The sequence below is a fragment of the Tamandua tetradactyla genome, chromosome 3 (assembly GCF_023851605.1).
Source record: "Tamandua tetradactyla isolate mTamTet1 chromosome 3, mTamTet1.pri, whole genome shotgun sequence".
Lineage (NCBI taxonomy): Eukaryota > Metazoa > Chordata > Mammalia > Pilosa > Myrmecophagidae > Tamandua > Tamandua tetradactyla.
The window spans coordinates 203,929,022-203,942,569 of record NC_135329.1 but is presented as its reverse complement, the minus strand read 5'-3'; the positions used below and the strand labels follow the sequence as shown (position 1 = coordinate 203,942,569).

General features: G+C 37.4%; 1 protein-coding gene across 4 annotated transcripts in view; it reads right to left on the bottom strand.

The window, feature by feature from the left end:
* Positions 1-4,192: 4,192 nt before the first annotated feature.
* Positions 4,193-13,548, bottom strand: part of DAW1 (dynein assembly factor with WD repeats 1) — a 95,225-nt gene continuing 85,869 nt past the window's right edge. For all 4 annotated transcript variants that reach the window (XM_077155342.1, XM_077155341.1, XM_077155344.1 and 1 more), the window contains 3 exons: positions 8,869-8,945; positions 6,900-7,062; positions 4,193-4,394 (listed from right to left, as the gene is read on the bottom strand). In XM_077155342.1, the coding sequence (XP_077011457.1) occupies positions 4,360-4,394; positions 6,900-7,062; positions 8,869-8,945 (275 nt within the window). In that variant the 3' untranslated portion in view covers positions 4,193-4,359. The remainder of the gene's footprint in view (positions 4,395-6,899; positions 7,063-8,868; positions 8,946-13,548) is intronic.

Genomic DNA, 13,548 nt, shown 5'->3' with positions numbered 1-13,548 from the left:
TCCACTTGAGAGAGAAACCCTGAACTTTATTGGCCTTCTTGAACCAGGGTATCTTTCCCTGGGTGGATGCCTTTGATTAGACGTTTCTATAAACTTGCTCTAATTGGGACATTTTCTTGGTCTTAGAATTGTAAACTAGCAACTTATTAAATACTCCTTTTAAAAAGCCATTCCGTTTCTGGTATATTGCTTTCTGGCAGCTAGCAAACTAGAGCACTTTTCATTATTCATTTAGTATTTGTAATGCTTGGGAGAAACATTTCTATTCTGTTACAATATAATTGCTAGAAGAGTAGATTCAGGGTCACCAAGTCACAAGGAATTGGGAATTGGATACTAAATGATTTGCACATTTAATAAAGATCCAAAGTTCAAAATCATATAAATATAAACATGAAACACCATGCTTCATAACGTTTTCTTTTAAAAAGTTATTTTTCAGGAGATTTGAGAGAAATTCAGACAATTAATAAAATAAAAACATAAATGCCAGGACACAAAACACAAACTAATCATGTTGTAGAACTCATAGGCAACACATCACCATTGACTGCAAACTTCTCTCAACCATTTGTGGGTCAAGGACTTCCTGGGCTCTACCACCTACTGGCCACCTACCCTCTCCTAAATGTGTTATCAACTCTAGATTAGGGCTCTCATAATTCTTACTTTATGCAGTTTTTAAAGGAACCAATTTATGCTGAAAGTCTTGTAAACTGTAAAATGATATATAAATATTTGAAGTTTTTTTTCTGTTTAATTTAGAAAGAAAGAGAGAGAGCAGAAGGAAACCCAGGGAATGAACCAGAAGATTGTTGCAGTTTCTATTGCCAGAATGATTATAGATTAATAAAACAGTGATAAGACTAGATGGTAAGGGTCTATTCTTTAATTGATGAAACTGTTTATAGTTTGGTGTTTAGGTAGAAGAAATAAAAGGAAAAAGTTGGAAGATGATTTTATTGTTTTTAGCAGGAATAGGGCTAACATCATAGGACGAATGTTAGGATTAGGAAAGGTAAGAAGGAGTTCTCTTTTGGATGTAATGAGACATTTAAGAAGGTGGGAAGATAATTTAAGCAGAGAGCTGTGGCTGCTACCTTTCAACTAGGAGGGATAAGCAGGAAGATAGAAGCCAACAGCCAAGGATGCAGGAGTGGAAAGTCAGCAAATTCCAAGTGCTTGGGCGTCCTATCACTGAATAACCAACCTTGAAACTGACCTTGTTCTAATCATAGATTCAGTTCCTGCAGTCAAAATCATCTGAACTAGGATAACAAAGAAATGGGTTATATGAAATGTAAAATAACCTTGGTAAGATAACTAAAATGATTAGAGATATTTTACAGTGATTCAGTTTACAATGCTTTCTGTTTGAGAAGGCATATGTTTTAAAATTAAGAAGTCTTAGTAATTCAGATTTCATCTCTTGGAAGATACAAAAATGTATATTGAGGAGTAACAACCAGTGGACCGACAGAAGATGATAAATTCACTTGTAATTTAAGTTGAAAGATTATTGTTATTTTAAATGACAATAGGGCACATACATATATTAAAAAACATTATTCATTTTGACTTTAGGTTAGGCATTTTCTAAATCATGAACTATTACTGTTTTAGACATGTGTGATTAGAAAAGATACTTCATTTTTATGAGGATGATCCACTCTCATAGGCTCCTTCAAGAAATCTGAATATATGAAGTAGAAGAGCTAGACCATAATCATTTGCATTGATGCTCTCCTCACTTCCCAGCTCCTCTGTCCAACAAAGAACCTTTAAAAGAACAGTTAGGATCTGGGCCCAATTGAATTCAATGAATAAAAAAAATTTGAACTGCACAATTTTCCCTAAGATACCAATATATTTCAACTATGTTATCTGATTAAATAACATGGTACTCTTTTCCAATAAATGTGTTCACAAATGAAAAACAAAGTTATTTATCATAAGAATAATCACATTTATTGGAATATTTATTGTATCCCAGTTATCCCTAGTCTCCCAAACAAGAACTATTATTACTCTACTTCCCAAATGAGGACCCTGACACCAGGGTGGGGACGTAAAGTGCCCAGTCATTAAGAGTTGGAATCTGAATACAAATCCGGGCAATCTGACTGCAGACTCCACATACTCTTCACCACACCTGATACTGCCTTTATTTTGAAAATAAAGTACGAATATTATCACTTTTCTTATAATCTCAAGCATTTAAACAATTTTTAGGTATCTGACTATCTGGAAACCATAATAGATATTCTAAAGAGAGGCTTCCTCAACACACAAAAACTGAAGGAATGAACACTTTTCTGACCCCGTGTGTCCTATACCCCCACTGGTCTATAAGACATAGGATGTCCATTACCATACACTGGCTGATTCTTTTGAATGGTACAGCAAAACAGATTTGCCAACAACCCCAAAACCATGGAACAGTTAGGGAAGAGTTGGTATTTTTGCTGTTTAGAGTTTTAAAAGAAGCAGTCAAATTGTGGCCCATTTGCCTCAAACTAACCCAAGTCCTCATTGGTTTTACCATCTCTGAACTTGCTCTTTCTGGCAGTCACACTCAAGTTTTTATTTCAGTTTTTCTTTTTACTTCTTAGGAGTTAGACATCCATAGATAATCTGAGAGACAATTCTTGCCCCAGAACTTCCTATAGAAACCTCTGATGTTTTTCTCCTTTAATTTTAAATCTTGTCCACTTAAGAATATAATATAATAGAGCCAGAGTCCCTGAGTTCTAAAACAGCTTCACCATCTAACATTGGGGGCCCTTGGTAAATTATTGAATTTGTCTATGCCTCATCGTCCTCATTTTTAAACTGGGACTATTATCTACTTTATAACAGGTGCTAGGAGGATTGAATGAGATGCTCTAGGTCAAGTGGTTGCGCTGGTTTGAAGCTGTTATGTACCCCAGAAAAGGCCATGGTATTTTAATCCATTCCTGTGAGCGAGACCTGTCGTGGGTGGAATCGTTTGGTTAGCTTGTTTCAATTGAGATGTGATCCACCCACTTCAAGATAGGTCTTAATCCTTTACTGGAGTCCTTCATGATGATAAAAGAGAGAAATACCCAGAGAGAGCCACTGAAGGCAGAGGCTGAAAGCAATAGGACCTGGGAGAGGAGGCCTAGCAGACACCGGCCATGTGCCCTTCCTTGTGACAGAGGTGCCGCAGATGCCAGCAGCCTGTCTTCAGAGACGGTATCCTCCTGTTGACAACTTAATTTGGACATTTTCATGGTCGTAGAATTGTAACTTGTAAGCTAATAAATTACCATTGTTAAAAGCTAGTCCATTTCTATTATATTGCATTTTTACAGCTTTAGCAAACAAACAGTAGTTGGACAATGTATGGCACATAGCACGCAAATATATTTAAAAAATAGTTCAAAATGATTCTCACACATGCTTTTATTCTGAATCGGGGCAACAGTATTTCTACTTTGTGTTTTATCTTTTAACATTATTAATTTTTAATATGTATTTTGGCACTTTTATTTAAGAAGGGCTTTTTAAAACACTTCATATTTCAGCAGTGCTAAACATGGGGTTCATACCTTACCTGCCTTTCATATTTTGGATTCAGTGGTCTGAAGGTACCTTCTGTTTCATTTTTCCTTGGAGATAAAACCACCTACACTTTACCAGCCCACTGTCAATCTAGAATATATTTCCTATTAAATGAGGTATGTTTTATTTTCCCTATAGAGTGACATCATTGGATTTTTAAAACATTTTATATAGTGTAATTATTCAACTTTATTTTGGGGGGTAGGGATGTACATATTCTTGAGGATGAGAGAAGAAAAAGTTAAACTCCTGCCTCTCTTGTTCTTAACTCCAAATTTCAAAATAAGTAAGCAAATAAAATTTCTGATCAAATCCCTAAAATACATGTCCCCCTAAACATGTGTATCGTGTTTTACAGATATACAATTTAAATAAATTATGGATGCCAATTCAAAAAGAATCTTCTCCAAAAACTTTATTCAACAAAAATTATGGCTGTCTTCAAGGTAGAACTTAGAAGACACACGTTAGAGTACTCTGGTTTCCTTTATCAGTATAATGAGCCTATTCATATCTTCAAAAATAAAACAAAATTGATATAACCAGCGATATTCATCAAAACATATTTTATCCTGTCATTTCATAAAATAAGACACAAGAGTCTATGTAAACTAACTTCATCAGTTTTAATGGTCATCCTTGTGAAGGTAGGGACAGATACATAAATACAGCCAATTTGTGAAAAGAGAGAAAATATATGAAGTATAAGAATAGCTTGCTTGCTATCTATGAAACTCAAGGTCTTGATCACCACTGCCAGCAACGCTTCGTCAGTCATCGCCATATCCTACAGGTATTATCCTTGCTGCCTAATAAAGAAAATTTCAGAGTTATGTTTCTTTACTTTTTATTCATTTCTCTTTCTCTTTCTGGGTCATTGCCACTAATCAATATGCTAAATAAGCCAGGTTTTTGGCACAATCAGGCAGAGCCCCTCAGCATGTCAAGCATTTTTTCATTTTTATTTTTATTTTATTTTTGCCTGATTTCATCTAGTCTTAAATTGAGTACGTAGACGTCCTACTCACACCAGCAAGATTCATGGCATGTTAGAATTGGAGTGGACGATGGAGCCCTCCCAACAACCTCATCTGCTTTTACTTATTCCCTCTGCCCTCCCCTGAAACATGGTCACCAAGTGAATATCTGGTGAATTTGAATAGCTCTAGTTTTGGGTGATTCATTTGTCAGGAGCCAGCATCTTCCATTTTGGAACATTTCAGAATGCTGATAGGTTTTTCTCATCAGCAGCAAAAATGAATTTTGTGTCCTCTCTGCCTCCCCACTACCATGACAGACTCTCTTACACTCTTTCAAGGCAGCCTTGAAACATACCTCCAGGGGCCAGCACCCACGTTCAGTCTACAGAAATGTCAAGCCTGGAATGGAGCAGGGCTGGGTCCTGCTGGCTCCCTAATCTTCAGGACCCAGGCACATGACATCAGTGTAAGAAGCCCAAGGGCCATGTGGATTGGGAAAGCCTGTGAAAACTGCACATCTCACCAGAAGACAATGTGTGTCTGTGCATATCAAGACAGGCTTTTTTTTTTCTTTTTGCCAGTTTGTGATTCTAAACACAACCCCAGGCCAGGCAGTCCACTAAAAAATGTATACAGTTAATTACACTGGAGTCCACCAAGAAACTGGAGCAGATCAATCCAAGCAAAGTGATTGCTCTGCTGGTGGAAAGACAGAAGTGTCACCCTCATCCTAATAAACTGCCATCCAGTTGGCCAGCACTTAGAACTTGATGCTTCAGGATTCACTAAATAAATCAATAATATCTTACAAGAGCACAGGAATGTAAGTGGCAACACTAAAACAAGACCCAGGAAGATTTATTGTAGCAGGACCAAAATTAAACATGGGACAAACATACAACACACAGGACCAACATGAAACACACGGGATCAAAATGGAACACATAGGACCAACATGGAACACAGGGGACCAACATGGAACACAGGGGACTGGGAGAGGCTGACGTTCTAACAAAGCAGCAGCATCTTCTCTTTTCCTTATTCGGCAGCAGCTCCCTGCAGTAGCATTCTGTGTCCTCTGTCACAGCCTCCACATCCTTCCTCAATCTATGTGCTCACAACAAGTATAGTCTACTACAGTCATGTAAACCACTCCAACCTTGTCATTTCCATGGACAGAACATGGGTGGTACCAAATGGAGGTGTGTTTCAAGGTTGCCTTGGAAGTGAGGAGGGTAGAGAGGATGCAAACTTCATTTTGGCTACTGCTGAAAAAAATTTATCAACATTTTGAAATTTTCCAAAATGGAAGGTTTTGCCTCCTGACAAGTGAATCACCCAAAGCTGAAGATATTCCATTTACTACATTTTAATAATACCTGGAAAATCATAAGCCAAAGAAAGGAAGCTCTAATTTTAGAATTTATCCACAATTAAGCATAAAGGGAGGGAGGGGGCATTTTAGGACAAAAAGGGAAAAATTATTCTCAGCACTCCTGAAATTATATGACTAGGAAGTTACTTAATCAGCCCAATATATAAAGCCAGCCTTTAGGATATACTGAGCAATGTAACACAACTTATCAGACCAATTCAGCAAATTTGTAATTTGCTAAGCATAGTGAGAATCACTGAGAAGTAGGCAGGGTCAGTCTTCTGTGCCCTCCTAAAACAGCCCTACTACACCAATTCTAGCATCATAGCCCTGCCAAGGCCTTCTCAGAAGAACCACATTAGTATTATGTTTTATTTTTGTCATTTTCCTCCCCTTTCCACAATCTAAATTAACCTACTCTCAAACCAGTTCTCATAAAATGTTGCTAATGCTGATTCACAATAATTGATTGAAAGATTGAAAAATGCTAAATACATTTCTTCTCTTCCAAATACTAGTGTGTTAACAGTGGACATGCAAGATGAAAACAAGGTAGGTCAAAGAAGAAATCTGGAACGGGCTATAAAACCAGTTGCAGGGAGTTTTGGTTATGACTTATTTAAGTTACTAATGCATATAGACAAGTGAATAAAAACAAACCACTGGATGGACTACACCTGGGGAAACACAGTAATCAATAAGACAAGCTACTGAGCTGTCACCTTGTCTACAACTAAAATGCAAAACTCACAAAGCCTTATAGTTAGTGGCAGAGCTCACTCCTGAAATTCTATAATACAACTAAATTCAAATAATGGAAATAGAATGGCATGCCAAGATGGGCCAGGGGCTGGGACAAGTCATGGGACAGTGGTGAACTCCGTTTGGTATTCAGTTGGGGAACTCTCATAGCCAACAGAAAAGGAAAAGGGCATCAGCAGTGCTTCTATTTCCCACACCTGTAATGATTATGTTGCCTTGGTAGTTGAAAGCACATGAAAAGATCTCGTCAGCGTGTCCCTCAAGAACCTGGAGGCACTGGCCTGTCTGAGCATCCCATATTCTAGCTGTTTTGTCAGAGCTGCCAGTTAGAAGGCGATTTCCTTGGGGGTTGAAAGAAATCTGCAAAGGAGAAAGGAAAAAGAAAAAGCAGTCACAATACTTTATGAGCACCAGGTTTGTATGATGATTCCCAATACATTTTTCATCAGTACACAGCGGCATTACTAAGCACTCATCACCATCCCCGCTTGCAGTTTACTCTTACAATGAAGAGTTCTTTCATGATGGAAAAAAAACAGCGCAAAGACTAATTAATAAATGAGAATGGAAACCTAGACAGAAAAGTTTAATTATTAACTCCCCTCACAATTCTAAGGATAAAGACCGAGCAGCCCTTGTAACTTGCATATCCCCCACCCAATGACTCGTAATGTCCTTATCCATGCAAAAAAATAAAAACTAAAAAGAGGCAGGGTGCCAGCACAACTGAGAACACAACTCAGACTCCTTCATATCCAAATCCCAACCTCACTGCTGCAACCAGATGTCCTGTAACAAAAGCAGCCAGAGCCTTCTTCAATCGGTACCACAGAATGTAAATACGAAGGCTCACATGAGAGGACTTTCCCATCTCCTGCAACCCAAAGTAGAGCCCTTTCTATAAGCACTGTCGGAGTGCCTTCCATTTGCCAGACACTGTCAACTGATAGCTCAGCAGTAGCCAAAGGAACCTGTCAGGCACCCATTCCTTTGGGCATGACCCTTATATCTTCTCTTAATCATCAGGAGACAATGATTTCGCCTCCCCTATGACTGTGGATTTGGTGAAGGCAAGTCCATGTCTGTTTTGTCACTACTGTCCTAGCACAGAGGACACTCTCAATAACTATTTGTTGAATCTTTGTGCCCCAAAGAAGTACCATTACCAAATGACAAATTCAATAAGTGTGCTGTTAACCAGCAGCAAGTGAAATAATGTGGGCTTTGAGAGTTCCTTGTATTCACAACGTACCAGAAGTTGTGTACCTTTTAGTGGGGTACATCAAGTGTCAGTAGCTAGCTGGCCACTCCGAAACATGATCTGTGCTTTCTCCTCGGCGGGTCTCCCACACGCACCCTCCCTATCTTCCTTCCTGCCTCCCACCCTAGGAAGAGTTGCCTGCAAGGCACTGCCTCCACCCTGGAGACCACAGACAGGCAGCACAGGGCAACGCCACCAGCACAGGACCAGCACAGGGCAGAGGCAGGACCAGCACAGCACAGCTGGGGGGCTGAAGGGAGCCTTCAGAGCCCTGAAACCATGGAGCTGATAGCTCACAAGGAAGAGGTTAATTTAATCACAGGTATAAGACCAGGGTATTAGGATGAGCTGAGAGGTGAGAGTCATCATGTACCAGCTGATGCTAAAATTTTCTGAAGACACATTTAAACATCAAGTCACTTATTGGATGGTCCTGCTCTATGAATAACCTTTTGGGGAGGGGTCAGAGGAAATCTTAAAATATACCTTCAGAGTTTCAAAATGTTAATTTTTGTACTTTGTGTTAAATATTTCCAGATAATGCTTCTTCAATTGCAACTAATTTACAGAATCCTTTATGCTTGCTGCAAGCATGATTTTGCATAAAGCAAACTTCAGTGTTTACAAGAAACAGAAAAGCACTGTATAAGCTACTAAAATTGCTTTAATAAGTATTTTCACCTAACTAAATCTTTTGCAGATGGCTGAAGAGAATACTGTTTTATGCTTATTAGAAGGATTTAGAAATAATTTATCATACTGAAGTTGAGAACACACTTAAACATAATTAGGCATTTAAGTAACTGCTTTCTATAATGAATGAGCTAATTGTGTTCCAACAAGGAGTTTATTACATAATAGTTCTATTATATTAAGCATGCTCTTTATCTTTTGAAAGTACTCACCTTTGAAATTTCACCTTCGTGGCCTTCCAATTTGGCAATGCACTTTTTTGTAGCTGCACTAAAAACTCTTCCAGTTCCTTTTTGATAGGGGAAGGGAGAAATTTTATATAAATTTCTGGAAATTTTATATAAATTTCTGAACATATCAATGTTTCTGAGACATACGACTTTGAACCAAACTCCTTGAATTATCTAAATGCCTATCTTGCTGACTTGCGAGCTCTGTGCTGATTGTCTTTTTACCTGAGGTGAGAACCAGCCACTAAATACTCAAAAGAAACAAAGAAAAGAGGGAGCAAGAAATCCAGGAAGAAAAATGATTTTTGAAGGGAGAGAAAGGAATCAAAGTAACTTTTAAGAGACTAATGATGAAAGGAGCAGCCAGGGTGGCTTCACACACACCAGGAGTGAGTCTACGTTACAGAGCAGTGGTTTGTGCAAGGTCCTCTAAAGAAGTTTCTACCATTACTCAATGCCCAGGTGGTAGCAAGCCCTTTTCAACAGAAAGGGCAAGTAGAATGCTCCCTCCCGCATCCTCAGTGCCTAGAAGAATGCCAGGCACATAGTAGGCCCTCAACAGACAGATATAAAACAGTTGGGTCGGGGGGGTAGATGGATGGATAGATGATGGATGTTTGAATCAAAGAAGTAGTGTGTACATTTCCTTGGGATGAAGGATTGGAGGAATTAAACACAGAAGGAGAAAAACAACAATAGTGAAATTATTATCAGAAAAAAGTTACAGTTCACCTGGCCAGATGAAGAATGTTTTCTTGCTGCAAGTTATAAAATGATGTACAAGTAAAATAAAGCAAGGATAGGGAATTTCGATTAATTTTCATTCAGAGAAAAGCAAAACGTATCTTTTACATTTTTTAGTTACCTTTCTGACAATGTAAACCTCAGGTGGTATCAGACACAACAACAAGAATTGCTATTTTGAAATGAATGTGATTAACAATGCAAGACTTGATGTTTAATTGGCTGTCTCAATAGTCTTAAAAGAAAGCAACCAATCTGTGTTAAGTGTTTGCTAATAACATGAAAGATAATATCCTGAGATATTATCTTTTATAAAAGCTTATTTTTAAATTTCAGAAAACACAGAAATAATTTGCCTGAACCTCTGTAATAAAATAATATGGCCCAATATGAATAAAGACACACACACACACACACACACACACAAATTAAACTTTGAGAATAATTTCAATGAGGAAGAAAAGCGGGATGAATATAAAGAAACATATAATAGCTACACAGGTAACTAATTGTTGAATGACATAATTTTTTAAGAATGAAAATGAAGAGCAAAGATGAGAAATCAATTTTAAAAACTGGTCTAAACATCATTTACTTAGGAAGCCTGAAGCTCAGAATGAGAAGAGGTTTACATAACATCGCTTAAAAAAATTATTTTTTTTAATGTGATGTTTCTTTGAACAAGAAAAGAATAAAATTGCACTAGTAGAAAATATAAGATGATCAAGAAAACAAAACTAGGAGAATTCAGCTTGTATTTCATTCTCATCCACCCCTTAGCATTCTGATCCCCTGGTCCTCCAGGCTTCTCCTCTGTATTACTGATCAATTTCTAACTTCCTATATAATCTACATGTACGGAATTATTTATTATCTGTCTCCCTCTCCATAATATAGACGCCACAAGGGCATAGATTTCTGTCTCTCATTTTGGTTCACTGATTTATCTCATCTTCCTAAAACAATTCCTGGCACATAGTAGACACTAATATATGTTTGTCGGATTATTTTTTTCTACCAATGAAAATGATATTCAAAATGAAAATGGTGGATTAATTACAGATAAGGGATGACTTTTCATCTGCGAGAAGATGAAAAAAGTGAATAGCTACTTTCAACAACAAAATTCTCCAGACTCAGGGATTTTGCATTTCAGGACATGAAAAGAACTCATATATATGATCCAAGAATCAGTTCTGAAAACTCCTAGTGAATAAGAGAGCAAGCACACAAATGTAATTTTGAAAAAAGAGAAAAAGAAGAAATAAGACTGTGCAACTAAATAATCACTAGCAGTTCTACAACTGATTGTAAACACAAAGGATCTATGACTATTTAAAGCAAATTAGTCACAAAGAGCAAATACATACACACCAAGAACAAATCATGCCTGGAAAAGTATTCCGTTTTCACATGGGTTTCTCAAATGACTGTCAATAAGTTCACAGAGTGATGATGTAGCATCATAAGTGCTTATTAGGGGAATGAAACAGACATAATGTAGTATCGGAAGTGGTTGTCAGAGAGGTGGTGCAGGAATATTTTAGGGTCAAATGTGGTCCTTAGGGAGATGATGCAGGCACCGTGTAGTATCACTGTGTTCGTCATGGATATGACCCATAGCATATATCATATGGTTATCAGACAGATGACACATAGTATATGTATTCACTTCCTAGGGCTGCTGTAGCAAATTACCATAAACTAGGTGACTTAAAGCAACAGAAATTTATTCTCTCACATTTCCAGGGACAGAAGTCTAAAATTAAGATATCAACAGGGCCATGCTCTCTCTGAACACTCTAAGGAACAATCCTTCTTGCCTCTTCCAGCTTCTGGTGGCTCCAGTAGTGGCTTGGCATCTGGCTGCAAAACTCTAATCTCTGACTCCATCTTCTCCCATGTGTCTCAAGTGTTTCTCCATTTCTATCTCTTACAATGACACCCATCTTTGGATTTAGGGTACAGCCCAATCGCATCGTGAGATCTTTTTCTTAGTTACATTTACAAAGATGCTTATTCCAAATAATGCCACATTCTGAGGCTCCTGGTGGATTATCTTTTGGGGAGGCACTATTCATTCCATGACTGTATAGCATCATATACGACTAGAAATGAGGTGACATGGATATAGAATAGCATTATACCTGATCATCAAGGAGAGGACATAGACAAGGTGTAACTTCTTATGTGATTCTCAAGGACATGATGAACAGTGCAGTTTCACACATGGTCATAGGGAGAAAATGCAGTTACAGTGTAGAGTCACAGTAGTCAGAAATATTTAGATACAATGTTACATCAAAGTGGTCATCAGGGAGATAAAAGATATAATGTAGCATCATACATAGTCAAGAGACAAACATATGCAGCTTCATATATGGTTATCAAGGAGATAACAAAGGTAAAATAGCATTATACATGAATATCAGGTAATGATGCAGAAATAGTGTACTATCATGGGTGGATGTCAAAAAGATGACAGAAATAACACAACATCATGAGTGGTTACCAAGGGAGATGACACATAGTAAGGAATCATACAGATTTATCAAAAAAGATGACATAGACATGGTACAGGATTATACATTGTTGTCAAGGAGATAAAGCTGACATAGTATAGTCTCATCTACGATCATCAATAAAATGATACCAACCTAGTGTAAGATCACATGTAATAGTCACAGTGATGATGAAGATATAGTGTACATTGGATGAAGGTATCAAGGAGATAATGCAGATTATACAACATTATGTGTGGTTGTCAGGAGATGAAAAAGACAAAGGGTAGTACCATATGTGATCATCAGGAAATGACACAAACATAGTGGGCCAGCTTTAAAGTATTATGTTCCCCAGAAAAGTCATGTTTTAATCCTGATTCAATATTTGGGGGCAGCCATTCCTTTTAATCCTGATTGAATTTGTGGGGCAGAAACTTTAGATTAGATTATTTCTGTGGAGATGTGGCATGCCCAACTGTGGATGTGATCTTTTTTTTTTACAAATTCAGATAGCAAAGTTCTTAAATTCTAAGTATTAAAACTAATTTAGATATCATTTGATCAGCTGTCAAAACTGTGAATGTCTTCAAAATATTAAGTAGAAGTTCTTACAAATATCTGCCTTGCTATAGTAATGACCTATGTCACATGTTTGTCAGTGAGATGACCATTGTATGGTTAGCATGATCCCTGTTTATCAAGAAGATAGCATTACACATGGTTATGAAGGAGATCTCCTAATTGAATTATAGCATCACATATCCTTTCAAGAAGAGGATGCAGATCTACTGTGGTGTAATATGAGGTTGACAAGGAAATTACACGTCTTAGTGCAGCATCTTACATGACCTTCAGAAAAACGACATAGACAAATTATAGCTTTAAATAATGTCTTCAAGTAGACAAGGTAAAATGTATGACATACATGGTTGATAGGGATATGACATAAAGTGCAGTGTGAGATATGATAGAGAGATGATGATGACATAGTGTCCTATCATAGATAGTTGACAGGGAGACAACATAGACATAGTATAACAGCATATATGTTCATTAAGGATATGAGGCAGACATAATAGATCATTGTATGTGGTTTCCAAAGAGATGATGCAGGTAGAATAGCATAATAAATGGTTATAAAGGGAATGATGTATAATAAAGCACTATACATAGTTATGAGGCAGATGAACAACATAAAGTATAGCATTACTCATAGGTGTCAAGGACATGGCACACACATAGTGTATCATCAGACATAATTGTCAGGGAGATGAAATTAGCATAAGGTATTTTCATTTTGTCTTGAAAAAGTGTGGCATCATAGCTGTACATCAGAAAGATGATGCAAACATTGTATACTGTCCTACATGGTAGTCAGGGAGACAGCCGATAGTACAGAATAATACATGCGTAT